The sequence below is a fragment of the Paroedura picta genome, chromosome 5 (genome assembly GCF_049243985.1).
Source record: "Paroedura picta isolate Pp20150507F chromosome 5, Ppicta_v3.0, whole genome shotgun sequence".
NCBI lineage: Eukaryota > Metazoa > Chordata > Lepidosauria > Squamata > Gekkonidae > Paroedura > Paroedura picta.
The window spans coordinates 38,067,935-38,095,691 of NC_135373.1; the positions used below are offsets into that span (position 1 = coordinate 38,067,935).

Consider the following 27,757-nt stretch of genomic DNA (forward strand, 5'->3'; position numbering starts at 1 on the left):
CCAGGGAAATTCTCTCTCAAAACATCAGGGCAATGTTTTCTTTTTTCCATCTCATTTTATTTGACACAAAAATGTACAAAATAACGGGTGAGTGATTTTTTTAAATTGTTTATATTTAAAAATCTAAAAGGTGTGAGGGAGCCATTTTGAACGGAATCTGTGCTGAAGGTTTTTGATGATGATGCCCTTCACCATCCCTCAATGCTCCTGGATTTCCCCAGTCAACAGGCACTACCCAGACATTATTTACATCTCAGGCAGGAAGAAATCTCCGTCAGTTTCTCACATCGCTCCCCCCAGACCCCACCCCCTTTCCCAGACCACCTCTGGACCACAGAAGGAGAGACCATCCCACTGGTCCCACAAGGGCTGTTGGGGCTTTGGGGAAGGGATTCACCTCTCTGGGCCAAACTCTGCCCTTCTTCCTTCCTGAAGCTTCGCCAGACTCTGGCAACTTGTAGGGGTTGGGAAGAGGACAGAACACGAGAATGCAAATGGGACTGGACACAGAACAGTCTGGACATAGGGTTGCCAGCCTCCAGGTGGCACCTGGAGTTCTGCTATTACAATTGGTCTGTCAACAACCAAGATCCATTCCCTAGACAAAATGGCAGCTTTGGAGGGTGGACTCTAGACTCTATGACGTTATACCCTGCAGAGCTCCCTCCCCTCCCAAGCCACACCCTCCTTGGGCTCCACCCCAGTGATCTCCAGGTATTTCCCTACCCAGAGCTGGCAAGCCTACCTGGAGGGCTGAGGGGACAGGAAAGAGTTGTCCTTTGGAGTCAGAGTTCAACACTAAGTTACCTCAGGAGTTGGAAAAAACTGGCAGGTTGAATTGGCAAGATTCTCTGTCCAAATTTTATATATGTATATATTTTTATTTATATATATTTAAAATCTCCCCCTCCCCCCTCTTGTTTTTGTTTTGGTATTCTTTTTTTTTTTTTACAAAATGAAGAATATGGTGGCCGATGGATATTTATAGCAACATGTCAACATTAAAACTTCAGTAGAAGGTTCCATGGAGTTGTTCTTCTCCGGGCCGACTGACAAATGGTTCCCCTTGACCCACGGGAGGCGTTCACTGCAGCAAGGCCCGGATCTGCTTGGACGTGGTGTCGTCATTGAGGTGCCGAGTGGTGTACCTAAGAAGAAGCAGAGAGGTGTGGTGAACAAATGCACATCTTGTCTGCCTTGCTGGAAGGACTAATGGCGGCCTTGTCCTTGCTTCTGCTTTTCTGGAAAGGCACGCCAACCTCAGTTCCCCATTTGTTAAAGGAGGGATAACAGTGATCCGTCTCATGAGGGTGGCTCTGAGGTCAATTTATAGACAGCCAGCTTGGTGTAGGGGTTAGAATATTGGACTAGGGATCTGGGAGGCCCATGTTCTGAGCGCCACTGGATGACCTTGCTGGATGACCTTGGGCCTAACCTATCCCTCAGGATAGTTGTGAGGGTTACATGGAATAGAGGAGAATTCTGTAAGCCACTTTGGTTCCCGTTAGGAAGAAAGGTGGATACACATGAATAATAATTAATAGTATAGAGAAGTTCCTTTTACTAAGACAGATTAATGGTTACTAGCACAGGTAGTGACTCTTGAATCAGAATCCGAAAAAGCTGGAAGAGACCACAATGGGCCATTCAGTCCAGCCCCCCATCTTCTTGGGGTCTTAAAAGACACATACTCCTGACGGTGCTCATCCAATCTCCCCCTAATATTCCATCTATGAACTGCCCTCTCAATCAGAAAATGCTTTCTAATATTTAAGTGGAACCCCCTTTTCCAAAATTTGAACCCACTGCTCCTCATCCTTGTCTTTAAAGCTGCAGTAAACAACTTGGCTCCTCTTCAGCATAATTTAACACAGTTATCCTACCTCCCCTTGCCCTCCCTTTCTCCAAGCTGCACATACCCAACTCTCCCAACCTCACCTCGTAAGGCATGGATTCTAACCCCTCAATCATCCTGGTCGTCCTTCTCTGTACATGTTCCAGCTTATCAATATCCTTCTTGAACTGTGGCAGCCAGGACTGGACACATTCCGAATGAAGTCTAACCAGTGCAGCATCTGTCCCACAATTAGCTTCTGAAGTAATATGCCTAGTAACGTCACATCTCTGAGCTCTATCCACTCAACCCATTTCAAATTCTGGATAGATGGTGAGCTTGGGCTAAACTAGGCTGTTTGGACCACCTCAAACATTGCATAGTTTCAAGTTCCTTGGAATTCTGGTGCCTTCCAAGGTGCTCTCAAAGAAGCCTCTTGGGTGACCTCATGTGAAAAGGATCTGGGGGTCTTAGTAGACCAGACACTGAACATGAGTCAGCAGTGTGACTCGGTGGCTAAAAAGGCAAATGGGATTTTGGGCTGTATTAAAAGAATGATAGTGTCCAGATAGTGTGAGGTGATGTTACTGCTTTACTCCGCTCTGGTAAGACCTCACTTGGAGTCCTGTTTTCAGTTTTGGGCATCACAACTGAAGAAAGATGTAGAAAAACTGGAGCATGTCTACAGGAGGGCTATGAAGATGCTGAGGAGTTTGGATACAAAGTCGTATGAGGAAAGGTTGAGGGAGTTTGGTCTGTTAAGCCCAGAGAGAAGACAACTAAGAGGTGGTATGATAACCATCTTCAAATACTTGAAGAGATGTCATATAGAAGATGGAGCAGAGTTGTTTTCTGTTGCCCCAGAGGGTTGGACCAGAACCAATGGGTTGAAATTAATTCAAAAGAATTTTTGGCTGAACATCCGGAAAAAAGTTCCTTACAATTAGAGAGGTTCTTCAGTGGAAGAGGTTTCCTCGGGAGGTGGCGAGTTCTTTTTTGGAAGTTTTAAAGCAGAGGCTAGAGAGTCATCTGAGAGAAATGCTAATTTTATGAACTTAGGCAGATTGTGAGTGGGTGGGCAGGAAGGAATATGCCAGTGTTTGTCTCTTGTGGCCCTTCCTTGCATACCCAGGGAATTGCTAATCGCCACTTTGGGATGGTATGTGAATTTCCTCCAGGCCAGGCTGGATTCTGGAGATTTTTGGTGTGTGTGGGGGGGAATCATGTGGGCCTGAAATTGGGGTCACTGTGGGTGGGCAGGTAGTTGTGAGTTCCTGCATTGTGCAGGTCCCTTCCAACTCTATGATTCTATGACCTTACCTCAGTGCATTGAGGAGGCCCTCTGTGCTGTTGGAAGGCTGGTCTTTCAAGACCTTGATGCACCCTTTCATCTAGAAGCATTAAAACAAATGAGAAGCTGGGTCAGTCAACGTTCAAAGGAAGACAGGTGGGTGAAATGCAACCAAATTGGCTCCCAGGTTAGGAAGAGCTAGCATAAGAGAGGCAAAGAACTCCTTTGTGCCCCCACTGGAGCTTTTTCTGAATGTGTGAATGTGCCTGAGGAAACAGGCAAGAAAGAAAACCACCCTTTGAAATGGGGACCACTATCCCACCCAATTTTTGGCTGAAGGAACAGCATGATTCATCGCCCTGTTGGTGCAAGAGCACCCATGTGCTTGGGAGTGCATCACATCTGTGGATGGTGGCACAACAAGTGGGAGCAGTCATTAGCAAGTGGGCTTTCTTGTTTCACACAGGAAAATCCACTTGCAAACGATTGCTAAAGTACATTATCCAGTGAGTGTGAAAGCAGCCATCTGAACTTGAACAATGAATACTTTATAGAACAGGGAAGTTAATTGCAACACAACTTTGCATGAGGTGTATGCTACCCTGAGTGCCTTGGAGAAAGAGTGGAACAGAAATGTACTAGATAAATAAGTAAACTTTAGGAGTGGGATGCGAGACCACCAATGCACCAATTAGCAGATCCAGCATGGCCGGATGGCTTCTTCCTCCCCGCCCCCTTCAGGTAAGCACAGAACTACTGCTTGTAAGGAAGCTGAAATGCCACTCACGTCAATTTTGGAGGTCTTGGCAAAAGCCCCCACAGGATGGACATGGTCATAGAGAATGATGACCCCCACCATCACTCGCATGCAGAACAGGAGGGTTTCCGTATTGGTGAACCGGCTCCGATATTCCCTGTGACAAAGAAGAAGAGAGATGCAGAGAGGAGGCTTTTTCCATTTGTTGGCACAACCAGGTGAGGATCTGGGCAGGATCTGGATCCTTCCAAGCACTTCTCTGCAGAAACAAGCTTGCACCAGATGGCTTTGATCCCAGACAACTCACAGGAAGCTGAACGGATGCTTCTGACTAATGAGTGGTATTTCTAGAAGTGTGGTACCCAAGAACACAGCCCCCAAAGTCCCTGAAGACTTACCTGTTTCCACAAAGGTCCTCTAAAACTGGTGGGAGAACCCCAGCCTCCAGACACTTGGAGGTCAAAAGGAGCCAAGCCTTGTGGGGGGCTCCCTGTGCCATGGGACCTACTGCTGTCAAATCGTAGCTGACTTTTGGTGACCCATCATAGGGTTTCCAAGGCAAGAGATGTTCAGAGGCAGTTCGCCATTACCTGCCTCTGTGTTGTCTCCCTGAATTTCCTTGTTGGTCTCCCATCTAAGGACTAGCCTAGGCTGACCCTACTTAGCGTTGGAGGTCATGTTAATGTGGGCCACCCAGGTTAGTGAGATGTGAGCCCTAGCAGAAGCTTTTTGCTTAAGGACAGTCCTTGATGAGTGATCCTGACTCCTCCTACTTATTTTGATGTATGTGGATGGCAGTTGGGCCAAAAAGCAGACTCTACACGTAGTCAACGAAAGCAAGGAACTCACGGAGTTTCCAGCATAACCCGGCAGACGCAAGCCATGGTGCTTAAACAGTCAGTTGTGTCTTCTATGGGGAGAGTTTTGTTCTGAAACGAAGGAAAGGGACAAGATTGGTGTTCCGATCGCCTTATTCGTCCTTTCCAGGGAGATGGTGAGAGCGAGAACTCATACCTGATGGGAGAAACGCCACTCAGATCTTTACGCCAAGAGATTACCTGCTTTGGGGTGGGGGAGTCTGCCCTAAGGGCTTCTCTAATAGTAATATTAACGCCAAGCGTGTGCAACATGTCATAACCAACTTACGGCAACCCATCTTGGGGTTTTTAAAGCAAGAGATGAACATGGGAGATTTGCTGACGCTTTGCCTCTGCACAGCAACCACAGTCTCCCTTGGTGGTCTCCCATCTAACCAGGCTCAAACCAGCTTAGCTTCCAAGATCGGATGGGATCAGGCTAGCTTAGGCCCAGGCTGTCTACTGCCAGCTACAACATTAAAACTATGTCAGTTCAGCCAGCCAAGGCACTCTGGAATTTGTAGTTCCTGAAAGAAGGAGGCATCCTCAGTTCTTTGTCATGGAGACGGACCTCTGCTCTACCTGTTCCTTGGAGACATCACTCACCTCTGAAACGAACTTGGTTGTGGCGTTGCTCAGGGTTTTCAGCATCGGGGTGGCTTCCGCATAGAACAGGGACATCCGATTGGCCATTTCGTTGTTGACTTCACTCTCCGCATCTAGCTGTGGGGCAGGGAAGGAGAAAGGGAGCTGATGGATGGGGTGGGGTGGGGGCATTTTCACTCACCGTTACTGGCAGGGCCGGCATCATCTGCTGATATGCATCCATGTGAGGATTACCCCATCTGCACCGTTCCAAATTGTGGGAAGGGCAGAAATGTGCTCACCTGCAGATTGTTGATTCGGTTTCGACTGATGGTTCTCCTGTAGTAGCTAAAGTCATTCTGGATGGCAGGGTTGGTCATCTGGCATGCAGAGGGAGACAGCGGAGGGGATCTTTTAGTGGCCTCGCAATGTGGAACGGATTGCTTCTCTCTTCGTGTGAGAGAAAACTGAGCATGCTTTTCATAAGCCAGGTTCTCACCTGTTCCAATCATTCAGAATGCGTTTTGAGCACATGCTCAGGTGTGTACGCAAGCTGTCCAATACACACAACACTGTTTACGTACAGCACAATTCCGAAGCTGTTATGGCAGAGCTGCAGCATTTTACCCTGAGATGACATTCCCCACTAGGCAACTTGCAAGGGCCCGTAGCACCAGAACCAGTTTAAGTATTTGTGGCATCTTAGCCAAGCACAACCATCGCTGTTACTTGTGCTCGGGGAGGGAGGGGGCCCTACTCCCATGGACAGCTGAAACTTTGGAAGAAACTGACACCTTCACTTTGCTGAAAACATTTCTCAAACCTTGGCAGGATGTGCAAGGTCTAAGGAGACTTTCAGACTTATGCAGCTTCTGGTCTGCACGCATGCTCAATGAGCGATGGACATGCTCAGTTACAAACAGGGCATACACATCACTCATTGTTTTCATTCTTGCAGTCTGCAAGCCGCATAAGTATGGAGGCCCCCAAACAATCCCAGTGGGAAGGACCCCTAATTGTATAGCACTGCGGGGGCTCTGGAACATGGACCACTAGGAAAACCTGCCTCTGCCACTAGTGTGACAGTGAGGCTGTTCCTGTGAGTGTATGAGCGATAGGGATGTGAGTGTCCTGCATTGTGTGGGGGGGGTTGGACTAGATGACCCAGGAGGCCCCTTCCAACTCTGTTATTCTATGATATGCCTAGAAGGCAAAGGACTCCATTTGTGAAGACAATCCTGCCAGCTGGGTGCTCTCCTAAGCCTTGAGTTCAGTACCTTGAGCTCATCGAAGCTGAGGGTGAAGTGTAAGATTTCTGCAAACTGCTTGGCCAGGGCCTGTTCTCTCTCCAGGTGCTGAGTCGGCGCATACGGTGGGCTGGTGAGGGCTTCCAGCAGGCTGCGCAAAGCGTTCTCTGGGAGAGGTGGAAGGCAGAAAAGGGCACGTCACACACAGAGCAGAAGAGGCCCAGGGAACCAGATCCCCTTTGGCTAGGTGCATCGCTGACCAGGGAACAAGGGAAGCTGCTTCAGCACCATTCCTTTCTGAAAGTGAAGCCTGTGAGCCAGGCTGTGGAATACAGAGAGCTTCTTCATGTACATTTCAGCAGCACACCTATGCACCTGGTGGGTGAAGGCACTACTGTATTCAGTACGTTTATTCAGTCCCTCATGCCTAGGGTTGCCATCCTCCAGGTGGTATAAGCATTAAAGGCCAGCAATGTTGAGTCCCTGAACCCAGGAAGAGACCCTGAGACCCCATGCAGTCTCAGGACTGCTTCTTCCTTTGAAAAAGAAGGAGCCAGGCTGCCAGATCAGTCTGATAGGATGGAGATTAGGGCTCCTTGTGGCTGCATGTAACATATCAAGCTTTGTCTGCTGCAGCGTGAAGAAGCCGCTTGTGAAACAGGAATGCATATTTCACAGCCTACACCAGGTGGCTTGTGATGGCTACAGGAGGGTTTTCATTCACTCACAAGAATTGTGAAATGGGAAAAGAGACGGTATTGCTATAGAGCATAAAATTGTTGGCCCTTTATTTGTGAAACATATGCACACTACACTCAGAAGAAAAAAAGGAATCACAAGGCAATGTTGTGTAGTAGTCCTCTCTGTATTTTTATGAAAGTCAAAATAAAGAGTCAACCAGAACGAGACTTCAGTCTCCAGACTGTGATGATCATCAGCCAATGTGATACGGGCATGCAGACGAAAGCTCATGCCTTGAATAAATCTTTGTTGGCCTTAAAGGTGCTATTGGATAAATTTCATTGAATTGTTGAATGCAGTGGTGCAAGACAGAAAAATAGGAAAAAGAGTTTAAAAATTCAAGGAAAAGTGAGAAAGAACTAATTAAGAAGTTATACAAAGAATGTATTGCAAAGCTCCCCCCCCTTAACATTCCTGTGCACAGGCCTGTCATATCTGCACGTATGACACTGGCCGATATTGAATCAGTAGGAACAATACAGGAGCGCACTTCCCCTGCTTCCTTGAAGCCTGGACAGGTTTCTCTCTGCATGGCCTGCCCTTACTACCAGCCAGCTCACACCTATTCAGCATTGCCCTCTGAGGTGTGGTATATGCAGTCCTTTGCCACATTAGGGCACATGTATATTTCCTCCACCCAGTCAAGACGACAAAAATGGTTTCCAGGTGAACTGGGCAGTAGGACACCATCTGTGGAGTCCAGAAAGAGAGGAGGGAGAGGGACTTTGGTTTCCCTCCTCCTCCAAATCTGGATGCTAAGCGTATGCTTACCGAGTCTAAGCGAGAACTCATAAAAGCGCTTCAGCTTTGCCACTAGAGGACAGACGGCATTCCACGCTTTCTCTTGCAGCTCCAAGTCACTGGGGTTTTGGATTGCCTACAACAAAAAAACCCAAGCGGTGAAGCACTTCCGCGTACACTACACTAGTTCTCTAGGTACAAGGGTTTCTTCTCTCTGCAGAAGGCCAGGGTCCCTCCTGGGCTTTATCCCAAGTCTGACCTTAATCCAGATTTGGGGGGATCTTAGGCAGAGTTCCATGGGCCCTTGTTCCCTTCTCCACCCATCGCCAAGCACTTGTGGTCTTCTCTCCCACCCACGTGCATGCTCCTCCTCCTGCTTCTGCATCTTTCCCTTGCCTGTTTACAAGCCTTATCACTGCCTGGGCTCAGAGCTACCTGCAGCACTTTTCCTGTGGCCCTCAGCATTGCATGCAGCAGGGAGCATGGGTGCTGGAATGCTAGCAAGTGAGGGAGTAGAGGGTCCCTGCCAGAAACTCAGGCTCCAGCAGCTGCCCCTCTTCAGGATATGCTGACGCTGGCCCTGTGTACCTCTCTAATCTCTTGTCCGGCTCCCGTGTAGGACTGCAATTCTGCCAGGATGGTCTGGGCCTCTTCCAGGACGGCATTCACCTGGTTCCACACAGCCGTCTCGGCTTCCGTGGGCTGTGCATCTACATCCAAACCCACCCAGAAAGAGAGGATTCAGAAGGTGCCTTGCCCAGCAGAGGAGTCCCTAGCCTGGTCCCTAGGCAGCATGGACACAGGAATTCTGTAGGGCTTGGTGGGGCAGGGGATGATGGGGGAGGGGGAAGGTGCCATAAACATCCTTCTGTGGACAAACAGGACTGGCCCAACTGCATAAGCAGGCCTGACATTCTCAGGGAGGTCACGGGAGCGCCCACAGGTGAGCTCAGGGCTCTGCCCCTCCTGGTCCCTCTGTAGCATAGTTACGGCGCCAGGGGCACACTGCTTGGGGACATGGAAGGGTCTGGCGTTTTCTCAGAAGACAGCCAGGAGCTGGGGGTTGCCAGAGAGATGCTTTGCAGAGTGCCTCTCTGGCAAACCTGAAGGCCTGCTCCTGGGACTCTGGGTGGCACAGGAGGAAAAGTTGGAAAATAAAGATGCCGGACAAAGGAAATCAGAAGCATGGAAACCAAACGGAGGCCGAGTCAATGGCACCCCTCTCTAGCCAAGGCTTCAGTCTCTCTTGAGGGCCTCCTCTCCCCCACTATTTGCCCCATCCCCGCCTAGAATATTCTGACCATCATAGTCCTGGTCTCTTGCAACTGAGGATGTGCTCCTCATTCCGCTGGCAGGTAGCCGAGGGCCCGTAGCGGATTCAGGGGACTATGTTTCAAGCACACAGAGGCCGGCTCCAGCCCATGAGAAGGCAGCACCACTGGGCGCCACTGGAATCCTGTGCAGCCTCATTTCCTAAGCCCTCCCTCCCAAGACAAGTCGCCATGGCTCTAAGAAGTGGCCCCAAACCTCCCTGCCCAACCTTCTCTGTCTCTAAAGCTGCCAATTTGAGGTGCAGACCTTCATGGAGAGAGGAGTGGGGGGAGGTGCCTTGGGAGGGTTAAGTTTGGGGAGGGAAGGGACCGGAGCAGAGTAAAATGTCCACCCTCCAAAGCAGCCATGTTCTCCAGGGAAACTGTAGCTGGAGATCAGCTGTAATTGAAGGAGAACTCCAGGCTCCACCTGGAGGTTGGAAACCCTATCCTGCTTCCTCTCCTTAGCAGATGGTGTTGCCAGGCAACAGTGCTCCCTGCAGCGGCCTAGCTGTTCTCCCACCTCACTGGACCTAGCCCTGATTCTTTGGTTCACCAGCTCTGTTTCCTGCACCTCTTTTTCCCCCCCGCTCCCCCACCCCAGCAAGGTGACATGAGATGGCATAAATCAACGTTTAAGAATGGATAAAACAATAAAACAAATCATCATGACTCAAAAGAAACAGCAAAAAAGAAACGAAAAGAAAAATCCCTTCTCACGTTCAAAGTCAAGGAAAAAACTAGGGCCTTGGTCAAGCTCGTTATAAGTCAACACTTTAAGAAGGTTCCCCATGTGACACCTGCAAGAGAAGAGACAAGAGGGAGAAAAGCATGATGGGTAGTGGAGGGCAGGGAAGGGAAAGGTCTGGGGGACAATGAGGCTGTGGAAAGCACACCCCCCACCACCACCACCATCACAACCGCCAGGCAGCAGGAAGAGTCCTCCAGCAACCAGGCTTGGAGGGTCGTCTTGGAGAAAAGAGCACAGATGCCATATCAGATTCCCAGTGAAAGAGACATGGAGACCAAGGCTCCATATTTTGAGGACAGCCTGGTCCCTTCTGCCTCTTCCTGGCCAAGTGGAGATGAGCATTGACGGATGGGGAGGGAGACTAATGGTAAGGAACAGTGAAGGAAAAGAGTCGCTATTCTCCAACAAAGTTTCAGGATGTGCAGCACGCACTTTGTTCAACGGGGAGGGGAGGTTTGAGGCTGATAAGGTGAAGATTGTTTCATCCAGGGTGCATTTAAATAGGATGGAGACCATCTAGAAGCATTTTTAAAGGCACCTGCTGTGGTTACAGTAGTGGCCCCGGCAGGGATGTCCCACCACGCAGGGTCTGGAGGATGGGAGCCCTCACCTGGCTGCTGTCACCTTTAAATTGGACTTCACTTCTTTGGGGAGAAGCAGAAGAAGCTCTGCCAGATGGAAAGATACCTGAAGAGCTTCAGGTTGGTAGCTGTGTTGGTTTCTGGTAGAAGAGCAAGATTCAAATCTAGTAGCACCTTAAAAGATCAACAAGATATCCAGGGTATGAGCCTGCCTTTTCCAACCTCTTGACCATGGAGGAACCCCTGAAATATTTTTCAGGCTTCAAGAAACCCCAGAAGTGGTGACAGGCCCCTTCAGAGTGGTGGGTGAGGAACTAAGGGGGGAGAGCCAGTCAATCAATCGATCATCTACCATTTCTGTTGTGGAGAAAGAGCCTGTGGATAAAAGGGGTAGTGGGCTCCAGTTATGTCTATGGATGTCAGCAGCCATCTGAACATCTGGAGAAGGCCGCATGACCCCTGGGGAACTCTTGCGTAACCCCAGGGCTCCCTGGGACCTTAGTTGGAAATCCCTGGTATAAGATATCAAGAGTCAAAAGTTCCCTTTGTCAGATATCCTGTTGGTCTTCAAGGTGCTACTGGACTCAGATCATAGCTTGCTCTCTCACCAGAATAGCTGACCTTGAAAGGGTCACTGCTGAGGGGTCTCCTTTATTCTCTTAGTCTGGACAGAGTGTTGCGATTGGACCAGACAGTTCTGCCATCAAAGCCTTTCTCAGCCATGCAGCTCACTGGATAGTTTTAGACAAATTGTTCTCTGCCACCTCCCCCATCAGAATATCTGAAGAATATCTCCAGTCACTTTGTACATTTATTTATTTACTATTTATTTATTTACTATTTATTCTAGGTAGTTTGTTACCAAAGCGGCTTACATGGTTCTCCCCTCCATCATTTTCTCCTTACAACAACCACCGTATGAGGTCAGTGAGGCTGACAGTATGGGACCGGCCCAAGGTTACTTAGAAACTTCCACTGAAGAACCACATACCCTCATGCTAACCTACCTCACAGGGTTGTTGTGAGAATTAAATGGTGTAAGCCATTCTGGGTCCCCATTGGAGAGAAATGCAGGATAGAAATAGAGTAAATAAATTTGGGAGTGAATGGAGACGGGGAGGGGCGGGATGCTTGACTTAAAGGGGACAAAGTTGTGGCAGTTTGTAAACAACTGAGGGACTTTCCTTTTGGAGGCCTTCCTTTACTTGGCACAGCTGCCGAGGGTTGTATTGCACCTAGCCAGATTTATTTCCTAGGAAATCTAAGAATCACTTAGCTTTCCCCCTCAACTACCATAACCAGGATTCTTTGGGGAAATCACAGAAGCTAAACTGACATACCTTGGAACACACACTTTGCTGCTGTATTGACAGGCACTGTGCAGCCCTGCCTAGCAAAGTATAATATAAATCTATCTCCAAGGATTCAGCCAGCCCCTGCATTTGTGGAGAAGAGCGACCCCAGCTGCCACCAACCACAGAAATTCCCCCCTCCCCACGTTTGGGACTTACTTTCAAAATCCAAGAAGAAATGAGGGCAGTTTTCTAAATCTTTGCCCAATACCTTTATCAGGTTGCCCATGGCCAGCAGACCTGAGCGAGAGAAACAGAACAGAATGGCAAAGAATGGCCAAGGAGCTGAGAAAAGAACAGCAGCAATCCCCCCATCTCCCGCTCCTATGGCTCACCAGAGAGGGTGGCCAAACTCAGATTGGGAAGATCCTGGATATTTGGGAGTGGAGCCCAGGGAAGGGAGGGACCTCAATGGAGTATAATGCCATAGCTTCCATCTTCCAAAATGACCATTTTCTCCAGGGGGAACCGATCTCTGTAGTCAAGATCAATTGTAATTTTGGAAGATCTGGCTTCATCTGCAGATGTTCCAGAATTCCAAATGATCTTCAGATGACAGAGATCAGTTCCCCTAGGGGAGGGTTCTCTACTCTATGGATGCTAATCTGCTTATGGTCCCTTCCCCGAGGGAAGCACGCCTGGCCTTGACCCAGGCCGGGGCCTTTTTGGTCTTGGCCCCGACCTGGTGGAATGAGCTCCCGGAAGAGCTGAGGACCATGCCCGAACTGTCTGTTCTGCAGGGCCTGTGAAATGGAGCTCTTCCACCAGGTCTTTGGTTGAGGCTGGGATCAAGAATAACTTGGGCCACTCCTCCGGCTGACATTGTACCAGCAGACAAACCTCCACCCTGTAGTGATTGGCTGAAGAAATTAGGGACTATGCCACTGTCTTGTGTTTAAAACTTTTAAGGGGTTGATTGCTTTTACTGGGTTTTTAACTGTTTACATGTACGCCGCCACGAGTCCTTGGAAAGTGGCAGGATAGAATCTAAAGAATAAAATAAAAATAAAACTTGCCCTCGTACTCAAGCTGGTAGACAGGGAAGCAGAAAGAAGAGAGGGAGAGGGGCAGCGGTTGGCCTTTGCAGACAAGAAAGCTTAGCACCAGGCACAGGGCTCATTCCACACGTTGGATAATGCACTTTCAAGGTGATTTTGCAGGTGGATTTTCCTGCGCACAGCAGGGTGTAAATTGCACAGAGCTTTTATTCCAATCCCAGGTCGATTCAGCCCCTACCGTCTACATAGTATGCGATTTCCGTTTTGATTTTGGGTGATTTAAATTTTCTTTCTGCAGCAAGAAGGATTGATCCGGAGTGACCCTACCTTTATTGTGCGATATCTTAGAGTGCTTTCAATGCTCAATATTTATAAAATCTGGATTGAGAAAGCAGGCTGTTTTGATTCTGGGCTTAGCTGCGTGGTAGAGAACCCCTGATTGGCCAAAGGTGGCCATGTGACAAGCTTGCCTTAAAGGAGAAGGCCCTAATTTCTCTCAACTTTTCTTGGTCTTGGATTTTTTCTCCCTCCTCTGCCTTCTTCAAACCTCTCCCCCCCCTCCAAGAAAATGAAGAGGCTCCCTGCTTGGCTCTTCTCCCCACCCCCCCTTCAAGAACAGAAAGAAAGAACCCGAGTTCAAATTGATCTGAATTCAACAGGATTGACAATGGAATAAACAAAGTAAGTGCAGACTCTGCGCAGGAAAACCTGCTTTTAGAGTGCACTGAAAGTGCATTAGCCAAAATGCTTTGGAAAGTGTGGTAGCTCCACAGCCCTGGCTTTTGAAGTGCCGCCTGGCAGCTTTACATGGGGAGAGGGGGGCTGGCAGACCTCAGGCTTTCGGGTTGCCAAGTCTGAGATGGGAAATAATTTGAGATTTGGGGGTGGAGCCTGGGGAGGGGCCTCAGCTAGGGATAATAACATTGAGTCCTCCTTCCAAAGCAGCCCATTTTCTCCAGGGAACTGATCTCCATCAGTTGGAGATTGGTCATAATTCCAGATTCCCAGGGCCCACCTGGAGATTGGCAACTGGACATGAGGATGCAAGGGGTTTTTTTTGAGGGGGGGTACATGGGTGGAGTAGCGAGGGCTTGCCTGCAGCTCACAAGGCAGCAAAAACCCTGCCTTCAAAACAGCACAGGTGCTTTACCTTAGTTCCTGATGCTTCAGCAGCCTCTATGGGAAGAAGGGAGGATCTGTAGGGTTCATAAAACCCCTCATCAACCAAGAGAAACCTGCAGCATGGGGGGGGGGGGGGAGAGAGAGAGAGAGAGAGAGAGAGAGAGAGAGAGAGAGAATGAATGCTTCATTAGGTTTCCAAGTTTAGACCTTTCTCATGAGCTAAGTAGTTCCCCTTCAAAGAGCTGATTGAGGCAGCTCAGAGGAGCCATGTCCTTCATGCACTCCCAGAATACCACAATAGCTCAACCCAGCCTTAGAACCAGGGAGAGCCTTCATCAAGATCACCAGGTGCTCTTTCAGGCAGGCAAGAATTTTGGCCAATGACCTTTGGCCCCATCCAGCCCACCTGCAGACATTCTTTAATCTAAATTTTAACAGATCCTTCCATTACCTGAGCTCTTTCTGATGTGGATCACTGGTAATGGTTATTATATTTCTAAACTGCCTCTCTCCCATATATGACCTGTAGGCAGTTTTTGCCAACTTCTAGGTGGGGCTGGGAGATCTCCCACAATTATAACCGATCTCCACACTACAGAGATGGAGAAAATGACAGCTTTTTTGGGGGGGCGGGGGCGGGGGCGGGGGCGGGGGCGGGGGCGGGGGCGGGGGTGGGGGGGCTGTCTGGCACCACAGCCTAGCTGAGATCTCACCCTCCTCAGATTACCCCCTCCCCGAAATCTGCCCCTAAATCTTCAGGAATTTTAAAGCTGGAGTTGGTAACCCTTCATCGTGCTTTCTAAAATTGTTTTGCTGCAAAAACATTGTTTTTTTAAAGACAGTTTATCTTATTCATTTGCACCTCTCCTTGATATATTGAGTAGCTCTTGTGACAGGATTCAAAGTGCCTTTTAATATTGTACTCCTTTAATACTGAGACAGTTTCAAGACATATCAGGCAAACTGCTTTATCCTTGTTTAAAACATAAAAGAACTCAGTAGTCCATTTGTCATTAAAGACATGGTGGGATTATAGTGCAATTTGAAACACAATGGATTAGATTGGTTACCATTCCAAGAAACCTGTGCAAGTGCCAGATATTCTTGGCCTTCTTTGGTTATATTTCTCTTGGGAGGAGGGGGCAATGCCTAGATGCCTGCATTGTGATTCCATGTCCCCTGAGTTCTCAAAGACCGGGCAAAATATAAATCCCCGAATAAATAATCATGAATAGATATTTTGGAAATGTGCACTTTTTTGATGTGAAAACATCTTATGTGGCAGCCATAGGGGAAATCTTTAAGATGTGCAAAGAAAAATACAATGGAAATGTATTACAGAAGTCATTGGCAACTTGGTAAAATTTAAAGGGTACAGGAGGCTGGGCACAAGGTGCGTGCTTCAAAAGTAAGCCATACTCTGTAAAGTATGGCTGCAGGCAGCAAGCATAACACTCCAGTGTTGCATTGCAATATCTCCATTTTTTCCTGATGATTTCAAAACTTTGAAATCCAGCAGTTTCATCTCGTCCAGATATTTAATCAGGCTTTAAAAAATTGGGGGGGAAAAACCCAACAACAAAAAATCAGTTGTAATGTTTGACGTTTTCACATGCACCTTACATGACAATCTGATTCTCACAACCTTTTATTTTTTATCAAGGTAGTCTCTGCTTCTTGGAATTTTCAAAGCCTGGCAATCAGCCTTTCATTGTGTTGGGCCTGTGGAGTTCAAAACTTAAAATGTCATCAGTAGCACTGGAAACATCTTCCAGATCATCTAGCATCTTTGATATGTCCAACTGAAGGAACTCTGAGAAGAAATGCCAAGGGGTAATTTCATAAATGGAAATCTCCATAAAGATGGTTAATGTGGGTGATTCCTCAGCTAGGAGAATCTGCAATGTATTGATTTTTTGTTACCCACGGCTAATTGTGCCAAAGGGTTGCTCCATCTTTCTGGAACATAAACTGGTCCAGTTGTGTCTAGTCAACACAAACTCTGATTGTGCCATTGGGTGTTGGCACAGACGCAGTCCAAACACTCTTCAAATCACAGGTCCAGTTGAGCTATGCTTGCCACTTCTTCTGCTTCTTCTTCTGCTGCTGGTGCTTCTGATGCTGTGCTTTTCTGTGGCAGCAGCACTCACCTGGAGATATTCGTCACATTTGGAAATGCAAGGCCAGTCCCAGGGAAATTGATCAAGAGGGGTTCACAATACTGGGCATTTTCAGTGATGCAGTTCAACATCTCTATGCAGCAGCTGAGAGAAATCATCCGGAGCTTCAGGATCCTCAGCGAGCAGATGGTACCCAACTCTTTAGCAAAACACAATGGAGAAACTAACCTGAATTGTGGGCCAGTGTCTGGAAGCTGTGGGTCAATGGCTGAGGACAAACAAGCTGAAACTGAACCCAGACAAGATGGAGGTGATGCTGATGAGGAACCCCACAATTGCTTGAGGGGCTTCAGAGGTAGCAATGGGTGCTCTTCCACATGCAGCCAGTTGGGTGACCTTGGGCCAGTCAGAGTTCTCTGAGTTCTCTCAGCTTCAATTACATCACAGGGTGTCTCGAGTGAGGGCAGGCAATTGTAAGCTGCGTTGAGACTCCTTTGGGTATTAAAAACTGGGGTATAACCCCACCCCCATTCTTATTTTTTTCATTTTCAGAAGTGATGATGGGTGCTCATCCCATCTGAGCAGATGTGTCTGACTTCTGATTCACACCATTGGAAGTCTGCTAGATCTTCTGCTTCACTCCTTTTGATCAAACATATGCTGAGAGTTCTGTGCCAAGAGCTTAATTCAGATCAGGACCATGGGACAGGGTAAAGGGGCTGTAAGCCTCTCTTCTGCACCATTCCCTTGACCAGAAAAGCTCCAGATGGGGTGAGGAACTACATGTCTATTCGTGGGCTACCTGTACGTTTCCTCACTGGGGCAAATAGCACTCCAGTGCTGATTCAGGCCAGGGAAATGGTGCAGTGTTTCGCCCTGCACTCTATGGTCCCAATCCAAACTGGGGTCATGCACACCAGAGAATTGCATTCTGAGCAAGAAGCTCCCAGCACATGTCAGATCAAAAGGTCTGGGGTGAACACAGGAGGGTCACAAGGAATTTATAATGTGTGAATCAGCCTCAGCAATACTCCAAGATCCTGCCTGACTCAAGGATTAATAAGCTGCAAAGGCAGCCTATTATGGGATGCACTTGTTGTGCAGGCCCCACCCCCTTTTAAAAGCTTCAGAATCTTGCAGCACTGGCCCATGCTTTTGCAGCTTTGAGGGCTGACTACACTCCATCTTGGATTCCCCTTGGACACTGTTAAGGGGGAGCAGCAGGTTCAGGGGGAATAGCCACTAATGAATATGAACAATCACACACCACTCTGGTGAGTTTTGCGGCAATCCTGTGGGTTGCCTGTGAAATTCCAGGCCGATTCAAGGTGATGTGACTGACCATAGAGCCCTTCCTGCCCTTGTGGGGCTACCTGCCTGTGTATGAACCAGCCATGGTCATGAGATCCTGAATTCCTCTGTGAAGCCCACAAGACAGCGAGGTTTCCACCACAAGGGCTTTGAAGGACCTCTCAGGAGTATGGATGCCAACTCCAGGTTTTGAAACTCTTAGATTTGAGGGCTGAGCCTGGGGAAGGAGGACTTTATAGAGGGAAGGGACCTTGGCGGGGTCTAATGCCATAGAGTCTACTCTCAAAAACAGCCATTTTCTCCAGGGAAACTGATCTGTTTCCAAGGGATCTCCAGGTCCTGCCTACCTGTGAGCAAACAAAATTTTTAAGTCCTTTATATGGCATCCTAGGGAGGCTAAGAAACTTCACCTTCATTAGAGCTGCTCAAGGCTACACCAAGTGAAATGCAAGGGCCATGTGCGATAGGAAATGTTGACATAGACAACAAGACCTAAAACAATTTCGATAGCTATTCATTATTGCTACTAATGGGAATCTGAATTGCCTGAGTTGCCAACCTCCAGGTGGCAGGTGGCAATCTACTGGAAAAATGGCTGCTTTGGAAGATGGACTCTATGGTGTTATGCCCCATTGAAGTCCCTCCCCTCTGCAAACTCCACCCTCTGCAGGCTCCACCCCCAAAATCTCAAGGTATTTCCCAACATGGAGCCAGCAACACTATACATTTCTATGAAGGTAGATAATTTTGATGCCTTTGCACAATTTATTCAACTCTGATATCTTGTTTGATTATGATGCGAATGCTTTGAGCTTAAGCACAGCTCAATACAAACCTCTCAGATAAATAAACCTGCTTTCAGACGCAGCTGGTATTCAGCTGACATTTTGCCAAGGCCTGTAAAGACAGAATGCTACAATACCTGACAAAAGTGTGTCAGAAGGTCCTCACTTGGCAATTTCACCCACCCCCTTCCCAAGTTTCAGAAAGCCGGTAGGCTGCTCTCGCAATTTCATGGCAAACCTTGGGGTTCTCTCTTGTTCTGCACACTTGTGTTGTGTTGTTGTTTGCTATAAAATTGCCAAAATGTTGAGTGCATCATCTGGCCCTTACACCAGTTCCATAGCAGAGGTGAGAGTTTCGTGTCTCTGCCGATTGCAGCTGGCATCTGAAATCCCTGCCCGGATGTTGATTGCGGCTACTGAGATTTCTACAGGGGACTTGTTCTATATACACAACACAATTTCTTCATTAGCTGAACCCTGTTTGGAGGTTTCCTGGATTATCTATTGCCTCCTTGGCCTTGGGCCATCTCTCCTGACTTGGCTTTGATGGTTCATCTCTCTTGTATTGAGTTTTATCTTCTTCTTTCAGCAACACACATAGCTTCTGTACCTTGACCAATCTGGAGTCTACCATTGCTACTAGTTGATTGACTCTGGTTGCAAAATGGACCTTCAAAACTGAGGACCCAGTTGCTTTGACCAATAGTCATAAAGAGCTCCTCCAAGGCAGCCTGTAATAAGATCTCCTTTGTGGACCCTGCACCACAGGATTCTCTCCACAGTTTCTGAGGGCCCTGGACTGCAGGTATTAAATCTCGCCTGCTCAGAAATCTCAATTGTCTGCCCTGGGGAATGGTCTTCTGATACTCTCGCTGCATGAAAACATGAAGCTGCCTTATACTGGATCAGTCCATTGGTCCATCAAGGTTAGGATTGCCTACTCTGAGTGGAAGCAGCTCTCCTGGTTTTCCATTAGAGGTCTTTTTACATCACCTCCCACTTAATCCTTTTACCGGGCAGTGCTGGGGACTGAACCGGGGATCTTCTGCATGCAGAGAAGAGGCTCTGCCACTAAGCTACATACAACCCAAGGTGGTCCACAGGGAGGGGTTCCGACAGCAGGACTTTCATCTCTCGCAATCCCCATGGGACTGAGATTTGCTTGAGCATGTTGATCAATGGTTCCTTTTGGCAACAGAGGACAGGACATGCAGTAATGGCTTTCAACTATGTGTAAAACAGTACTGGCTAGATATCAGGGGGGAAATCTCACAGTCTTAGTTCAGCAGTGGAACCATCTGCCTAAGGAGGTGGTGAGCTCCCCTTCACTGGCAACCTTTAAGCAGTGGCTGGACAGACCCTTGTCATTGATGCTTCGGTTGATCCTGATGTCCTGTATGGCCCCTTCCAACTCTATGGTTCTATGTGCAAGTTCTTTGCAATCCATTGACTTCCCAGAACTGGCTGAAGCATTGCATCCTTCTCTAGGCCACAGTTAGGGCTTCGAACTCTGGGTTGGGAAATGCCTGGAGATTTAGGGGGTGGAGCATAGGGAAGGCATGAGAGGGATCTCAGTAGTTTGAGAGGGACCTCAGTAGATATGTGATACCATAGAATTCTACCCTCCAAATAGCCATTTTCTCCAGGGGAACTGATCATTGCAATCTGGAGATCAGTTGGAATCCTTGGAGATCTCCAGGCCCACCAGAAAGTTGCTGACCTTGACAGGCAAACTGTACCATTGACTCAATTTATGCCAGAAATTCTACCCCCACCCCCACCCCCACCGCTTACTGCACAGTTTGTCCTGGCTAGGGCATTTTTTAAATTTCACTTTTCCATCAATGGCCATTGTGCACCCCTTCAGCATAAGGTTAACTAGACATCTCACCTCACTTTGGGGTTTGATTGGGGCCTGATTTTGATAGGATGCTGGTGAGGAAAAAAACAGTCACCTGTGGAGCCTGGAGATGCTACCTGTGCAAAGCAGCTCTGCAGTCCATTTGCACCCACAGCTGGCAGCTCAGCCCCATTTAAGCAAGCCTCTGTATAATAGCAACATTCCCCAATGGAAGTCCTTCCCCCCTTGCCATTGGGACTTTGTTAAAGCCACGGTGATAGGTGGGACACTGAATTTGACTGCAGCAGCTCAAGATAGTTGACCCTTTCCCTGCTAACCAATGGGGCACCTGCATTTTCCCTTGCTGGAGGATAGAGAGTTTCTGATGGGTAGATGCTTTGGTCAGCCAGATTCAAATGCAGTAGCACCACGGAGACCTACAAGTCTCCAGGGTATAAACATTTGAGAAGCAAAGTGACCTTCATCAGTGGGAAAGAGAGGAAGATTATATTTCTACCACCAATGGGAAAGCAGTTTGGCAGGGCGGCAGAAAAAGAGTTGTGGGAGGGCTCAGCACCCATCTCTGCTGCTTTGATGGTCCAGAGGTCCCCTCCATGGCTACATTTCCGCAGGAAGGGAAACTTCAGCTGGCCCCAGTATCATAGAATTATAGAGTTGGCAGGAGCCATACAGACTATCTAGTCCAGCCCCCTGCCCAGTGCAGGAACAGCCCAAAGCATCCATGATAAATATCTGTCCAGCTGCTGCTTGAAGACCAGAAGTGAGAGGGAACTGACCACCTCCTTAGGCAGCCTATTCCAGTGCTGAACTACTCTGAATGTGAAAATTTATTTCCAGATATATAGCCAGTACTGTTCTTCATGTAGTTTAAACCCATTACTGCAAGTCCTATCCTCTGCTGCCCACAGGAACCACTCCGTGCCCTCCTCCAAGGGACAACCTTTCAAGTACTTCAAAAGAGCCATCCTGTTCCCTCTCTACCACCTCTTCTCCAGGCTGAACCTTCCCAAGTCCCTTGGCCTTTCCTCATAGATCCCTAGGCTCCAGATCATCCTCGTTGCTCTCCTCTGCACCCTCTCAATGTTGTCCGTGTCCTTTTTGAAGTGAGGCCTCCAGGACTGCACACAACACTCCAAGTATGGTCTGACCAATGTGATTTTGATGTGATGCCTCTGTTGATAGTAAGAGCCTCTTGTGGCGCAGAGTGGTAAGGCAGCCATCGGAAAGCTTTGCCCATGAGGCTGGGAGTTCAATCCAAGCAGCCGGCTCAAGGTTGACTCAGCCTTCCATCCTTCCGAGGTCGGTAAAATGAGTACCCAGCTTGCTGGGGGGTAAACGGTAATGACTGGGGAAGGCACTGGCAAACCACCCCGTATTGAGTCTGCCATGAAAACACTGGAGGGCGTCACCCCAAGGGTCAGACATGACTCGGTGCTTGCACAGGGGATACCTTTACCTTTACCTTTTACCTCTGTTGATATAGCCCAAGACCTGTAAGGCCGCCCACGTCACCAAGCAAGCCTTTGTAGGTTTGGTTTTGGCTTTCCCCCTGCATCACACTGCCTCCTCATATCACGTTCACACACACTGCCACCTAGATTGCATCTCCCATCCAGTATACATGCTCCTCATTTTTGTGACCCAGATGTAGAACTCTACACTTCTCCTTATTGAATTGCATCTCATTTGCCCCCATTCCCACCATTTTGTGTCTCATTGGGGCCATTTTTGTTTTCTAGCATGCACAGCTCCCTCTCAAGGTCTACCCCATGCTCCAGCCTATCAGCATGTCTCCTCCCCAGAAGTCACTTCCCTGTGCTCAGGACTAAGGGATTGGCCTTCACACATGATTCCTGCACGTTTGTCTGGACTTCACTTGTAGAACCAAATAGACACAGAGGACTCTTGGCATAGTCAGGAATCTGTATTTTCCGTGTTTCCCAATCTGAGGAAAGGTCCCAACTCAAGTGCAGTTGTAAGCATCTAGCTTCCATTCTGAAGGGTTGCCAACCTCCAGGTTGGGCCTGTAGACCCTCCAGAATGACAAAGGATCTCCAGGCTACAGAGCGGAAATTGCTGATTTGGGGGGTGGACTCTATGGCATTATATCCTGGTGAGGTCTTCCCCTCCCCAAATCCCACCCTTCTTAAGTTCCACCACCATATCTTGAGGAGTTTCCCAACCTGGAGCCAGCAACCCTACATTTCTGTCATGCACACCAATGGGTGGAAGCAGGGACACTTGAACTGATACCTGAAACCAGGGATAGTCAAACTGCGGCCCTCCAGATGTCCATGGACTACAATTCCCAGAAGCCCCTGCCAGCATTCGCTGGCAGGGGCTCCTGGGAATTGTAGTCCATGGACATCTGGAGGGCCGCAATTTGACTACCCCTGCCTGAAACCATCTGAAGGGACTGATTTCCTAGAAAGGCACCATGATTTCCTGGAAAAGCACCATGACTCCGGCCCTTACAGATCTGGAGATTTCTCAGCATTATAATCAGTCTCCTGTCCACAGAGATCAGTTCCTCTGGACAGTGGACTCTGTGGCATTCTACTCGAGGTCCTTCCCCAAGCTCCACCCCAAATCTCCAGTAATATCCCAACTAGCTGCTGACAACTCTGTGACCTATAAGGCCTCCCAGGTCACCAAGCAAGCCTCTGTAGGTTTGCTTTTGTTTTGTTTAATTCTCCCACTTCCACCATATGTATTTCAGGAATGCAGAATTGGGGGAGGGGCTCCGGATATCCTCTCTGGGGGGGAATGAAGCCCTTGGCCAATCCATATCTGAAAGACGGGTGGGAGAAAGGGAAAGGAGAGGGGGGGGGGAATGAAGGAAGGCAAAAGTCCTGGGCTCTAAGGGCTTCCTGGCTCCTGATCTCTGTGCCTGAAAGCAAGCTTTGTCTGGTAAGGCATTCTGCACATGCTCAGAAGCTTTCTTCTGCAGCACCAGGTGTGTGCCATTGAAGAAAGCCAAGGGGAAGCCCAGAAGACATTGGACTGGTTTGTCTGCCAGGGAGTCCACACAAAGAGATTACCTGCAGACCACTCTGGGGAGAAGAGTTCCTGACAGGGGCAAGGTTTGGGGATGGGAGGGATGTCATGCCCTAGAGCCCTCCTTCTCGGTTATAATTCCAGATCCCCTGCCCCTCTAGGGAGGAACAGTAGACTGAGCCTTGGGGTCAGAGGCTCAGACCTTGGAAGTGCGGAGTCTGGATGGGCCCCAGTTTGCTCCTCTGAGTGCCCTTGCTGGAGAAGGCAAAAGGGAACCATCAGAAATCTTTCACTGCTGCCAAAATCTCAAGCCTTAAGCCAGAGCAGACCCTAAAGTTGCCAACTCCAGCCTGGGAAATCCCTGTAGATTTGGGGGAGGGTATGTCCATGGAAAGTGGAATCGGGGGAAGGATTTCCGTCGCATCTGTGGCATTCCATAGAACTTGCCATCTGAGGCTGCTGCTTTCTCCAAATGGGTTCTAACTCTGGGAGAACCTCCAGCTAGCCCCTTTGCATTTCCCTTGGGAAGGGGGTCAGGGCCACTTATGGGGTCCTCTGGAACAAAGGAGAAATCAGTATGGCTCCTTGGGATCACCTTTGGATGTCCTTGGGTCTCTCCCAGAGCCTGTCCTGGTAGATGGCTCCATTAGGTTGCATTTTGTCCTCTGCTCAATGCTGGTTCCTCACAGACCGGTCCATCATCCCATGGGTTTAGGATTGCCAACCTCCAGCTGCAGTCTGGAGATCCCCCAGCTTTACAACTGATCTTCAGATGGCAGAGACTACCTGGAGAAAATTGTTGTTTTGGAAGGTGGGCCCTAGAATATTACCCTACTGTGCTCCTTCCCATCCCTAAACCCTACCTGCCCAGGCCCCACCCCCAAATGTCCAAGTATTTCCCAACCCGGAGTTGGCAACCCTATCTTTCAACCCCACTGGCACACTCCCTGGCAAGGGGAAATGTGGGAGTCAGTTTCTTTTTTAGGAGAATGTTGCCGAAAACTGCGAGCCAATGAATTCTGTTTTCAAGCTGACCACCCTACAGGGTGCGCCTCTCCCCTCCAATGTCACGGGTGAAGAACAAACCCACCGCCCCACTCCCTGCCCCATCCAGCTTCTGCAGCCTCTGGCTTAGTCCAGCATCCCCCTGCCCCTGGCATCCTGCACTGAGGAGGACGAGACGCCACCCTTGCCTTGCCAGCCTGGCATTTCCCTCCTCCTGCCCGCTGCCCCCACTTTCCTGCCCAGCCAGAAGCCCCCAAAGGAACAGAGGCAAAGCCATGAAAACAAACACAAGGATCGGTAGGGCTGGTGGAAAGGACCAGGTGGCTTCCTCCCAGTTGCCCCTCCAGACAGCGATGCAACCAAATCCACCAAAGGATACTGAAGAAAAACCTGAAGGTGACATATGGCCCTGATTCTGGGAGGCATCTAGTGGCTAGGACCGTGGTGGGACTAAGAGGAGCCTAAGCCAAAGGCAAGAGAGGGGTGGAAATCCAGGTGGAAGAAGAAGCAGAAGCAGAAATTCCCAGGTTTGGCCCATTTCAGAAAACCAGGAGGGCTCCGTAGTGGGGAGGCATGGAGCATTTCTCCATTTGGCAACGCTTGGTGGGGGGACAGCCCCTCTCCTTCCTTCTTGCTCCTAGCCGTCCACCTTCTTAATGCTCCTGGCATGCACCAGTCAAGGATGGAGACTGAGCCTGGAGGAAATTCTCCCTCTGCCTGGCCCCCACTGGGTGACCAGTTTTACACTGATTTGTCTATTGGGGTTTACACATGTGTGCTTCATGCACACTTCTCGGGCTCGTCTGCTTCGCTGCCTGAACCTTGCCTCTAGAGACCGAATCCTGCTCCCGAGCCGAAACGGGGAAGGAGACGGAAGCCCAAGACACCCCTGTGTCTCCTAATGGAAAAGAATGGAGGCCGTCTCGGAGAAGATTCCTAGGGGCTGCCAGGATAGGGGCAGCAGAGCAGGCATGCTTGCAAACTCCAGCCTCGGGTTTGAGCAACGAATGACCTGAATCAACCTCAGGCAGGTGTGGATGCAGAGTGCATCTCCCCCCTCCCCCACCGCCTGGGTTTTTCTCTATGAGTTCACCTCAGGGAGTTTCCGGAGAGTCGAGCTCCCTGTAGTAACTGCAGTGATCCACCCAATCCAGAACCCCGTCTCTGGACATCTCACGCTTTACCGAGCAGCAAAGACCAGTTTCCACGGAATCCCTTTGTCATATGTCCAACCGAGTCTCAGGGGCCCCTTTGCACCTACCGAATCCCCCAAAGTCCTGCAGCATCAGTGAAAGGATGCCTGTCGAGCGGGATCCTGTTTCTACCCAGATGTTTCCAAGGAGCCTCCAATCAGGGCACGAAAGCGACAGTCCCCCCCTCCCCATCTCGGACCCCAGCCTCTCCTAATTCAGGCTGCTCAGGTACTGCTGGAGGTGGACAGAGATGAGCTTTCGTGCATTTCTGCAGAAGAAACAGGCCATTGCATTGGCAGGAAGCTCCGTCCAGCGTCCCAGGAGACTTTGACCTCTGCCCGGACCAATGTCAACTGGAGGGATTGCAAAGCTGTGAAGGTCAATTTGGAGGCAATCCGTCTGTCCCCTGGCCCCAGGCTGGGGAGGCAGCCCTTGCTGGAGGTCATGCACTCACCCGCCAGTAGCCTCCCTAAGTTCCCAGCCTGGTTGACTAGTCCCTTGAACCTGGGTCCCAGGGGACTGACCCAGTGCCTTGGCCAGGCAGGGAGCGTAGCTGCTTGCACACACAAAGAAACCTCACTGAGTAGACACTGGGCGCCAGACGAGGCAAGGAGGGCAGTGTGCTGGCATCTCGTTCCCTGCAACCGCAGGCAAAGAGCGAAGGGGGGAAAAATTCCGCAGGGGGGCTCGAGACGAAGAAGCTGGGGCGGCGTGGAGTGCGGTCTGGTGGGAAAGGGACCCAGGCGATCGCTCCACCCATTTGGCAGAGCAGAGAGACCCTGGCCTCGCTTGGCACCGGGGAAAGGCGGCTTCACATCCACCGGGGCTCCGAATGCAGCTGGTGCCCCAGCCCCACCAGCCCCACCTGCCTGCCCGCCCTTCGCCTGTGCTGACCGGCAGCCAACGGCGACAGTAAACAGGGTGTGGGTTGGGGATGGAGAAGAGAGGGGATGCTGGAAAGCGAGATGCCCAGATTGGCTTTTTTTTTAAAACACACCAACCAACAGGGAAAGAAGCAGGCAGAGAGGCTGCAGAGCCGCATGCAGAGTGCCCAGCGAGGCCCCCCACCCAACCCAACCCGCCCAGCCGGCCACAGCCCTTTCTTCATGCAACTTGCCCAGCACCAGGGCTTTTCCTGCGCTGTGTGGAAGACCCTGTTCCACAGAACTCCGGAAAGATTCCGTGTTCTTATCCGCCGCCACCCCGCACACCCCTGTCTTTTGCAAAAGCCATTCTCCATTCACTGACTTTTCAGGTCCCACCGCCTCCCTTGCCGAGGGAAGAGACACCCACCTTTCTGCTGGGGAAGAGGCAAGTCCGTGGATCTGGAAGGAGGGGAGGCTGCCTGTCGGGGAGGGTGGGAGAAGCTTTGCCCCCAGTCTTCTGCGGATCCTGCTGGTGGCTGTGCCCCTCCAGAGAGAGAGAGAGAAGGGGGGGGGGGGCGGGAGGATAGCCTCTCTGTGTGTGTCAACAGAGGGAAGGCAACGTCGCCGGTGCAGCTGCCGCGATCCGTCTCTGATGCATCACAAAGACCACCATAGACCACGGCTCGCCCCCTCCCCTCCTTCTCAAACATCTGTGACGTCCTCTGTGCAAGGAGGCCGGGGCTGGTTAACCCTTGCCTTGCGGTGTCAAGCCCACCCTTTAGGTCTGCCTCTCCAGAGCAAGAGGGGAACGGGAAAGGAAGTCACGCCTGCCGGGAAGACTCCCCGAGCAGAGAGGAAGCACTCAGAGGTCATCTAGCCGAGCCCCCGTCCAAGGCAAAGTCTGGTCCTCTCACACTCACCTGGGATTGACCCCTCGGGGCTCTGACTGAGCCACAGAGTCCAGGTCATGCCATGGCTCCTCTGGGCAAGTGGTAGAACAAAGCGGGTCGTGTCTTGGAGCATGGACAGAGTTCTTTGGATTCTTCAGACAAGGATCATAACCAATCTCCACAACAGTCATAAAGCCAAATGGACTGGAACCTGGGCAACCTTTTTTGTCAAAACTGGAGGGCCAAAATCACAGTGCTCCATGTACTGCATGCTCCATAGTAACTGGGAAGGTGTTTGGTTGCCAATACCAGATTGGGGGATTTCTCAGAATTGGGGAGGGGAGGGAGCTCAGTGAGGTGGCCATTCCAATTCAAACTCCAGGAGGCTGATAAAGCATGTGAGACCTGGGTTCAAATCCCTCTTCCACCATGAAACTCACTGGGGTGGCCTTGTACAAGATGCCAAACTTTTAGAGGGTTGAAATGGTGGGGAGCTGTGTCCCTCTTTGACCCAAGTCCCCCCTTGGAAAGTCCTCTGGACTCTTCATAACCCCCAAGGGCT

The 27,757-nt window shown here is 49.7% G+C and overlaps 1 protein-coding gene across 4 annotated transcripts; it reads right to left on the reverse strand.

Moving 5' to 3' along the window:
- Positions 1–35: 35 nt before the first annotated feature.
- On the reverse strand, positions 36–27,057 carry LOC143837466 (CYFIP-related Rac1 interactor A-like). 4 transcript variants are annotated; one of them, XM_077337307.1, is made up of 13 exons: positions 26,733–27,056; positions 14,196–14,280; positions 12,207–12,287; positions 10,084–10,163; positions 8,642–8,763; positions 8,084–8,189; positions 6,602–6,738; positions 5,627–5,704; positions 5,346–5,462; positions 4,732–4,811; positions 3,913–4,039; positions 3,155–3,225; positions 36–1,148 (listed from the first exon to the last, which is right to left on the reverse strand). In XM_077337307.1, the coding sequence occupies exons 4-13, from the start codon at positions 10,154–10,156 to the stop codon at positions 1,085–1,087; spliced, it is 975 nt and encodes a 324-aa protein (XP_077193422.1). In that variant the 5' UTR covers positions 10,157–10,163; positions 12,207–12,287; positions 14,196–14,280; positions 26,733–27,056; the 3' UTR covers positions 36–1,084. The 4 variants fall into 4 exon arrangements, with proteins under 4 accessions (XP_077193422.1, XP_077193423.1, XP_077193424.1 ...); XM_077337308.1 differs by lacking the exon at positions 12,207–12,287 and having other exon boundaries at positions 26,733–27,057; XM_077337309.1 differs by lacking the exon at positions 10,084–10,163 and having other exon boundaries at positions 26,733–27,057.
- Positions 27,058–27,757: the final 700 nt, after the last annotated feature.

Excerpts from the sequence above, each read along its gene's own strand:
- LOC143837466 (XM_077337308.1), bottom strand. The coding sequence starts at position 10,156 with ATGGGGAACCTTCTTAAAGTGTTGACTTATAACGAGCTTGACCAAGGC. Across the intron at positions 8,764-10,083 it reads TTTTTTCCTTGACTTTGAAC|ATGCACAGCCCACGGAAGCC; the intron begins GTGAGAAGGGAT and ends GTTTGGATGTAG. Across the intron at positions 5,705-6,601 it reads TCAGCTTCGATGAGCTCAAG|ATGACCAACCCTGCCATCCA; the intron begins GTACTGAACTCA and ends TCTGCATGCCAG.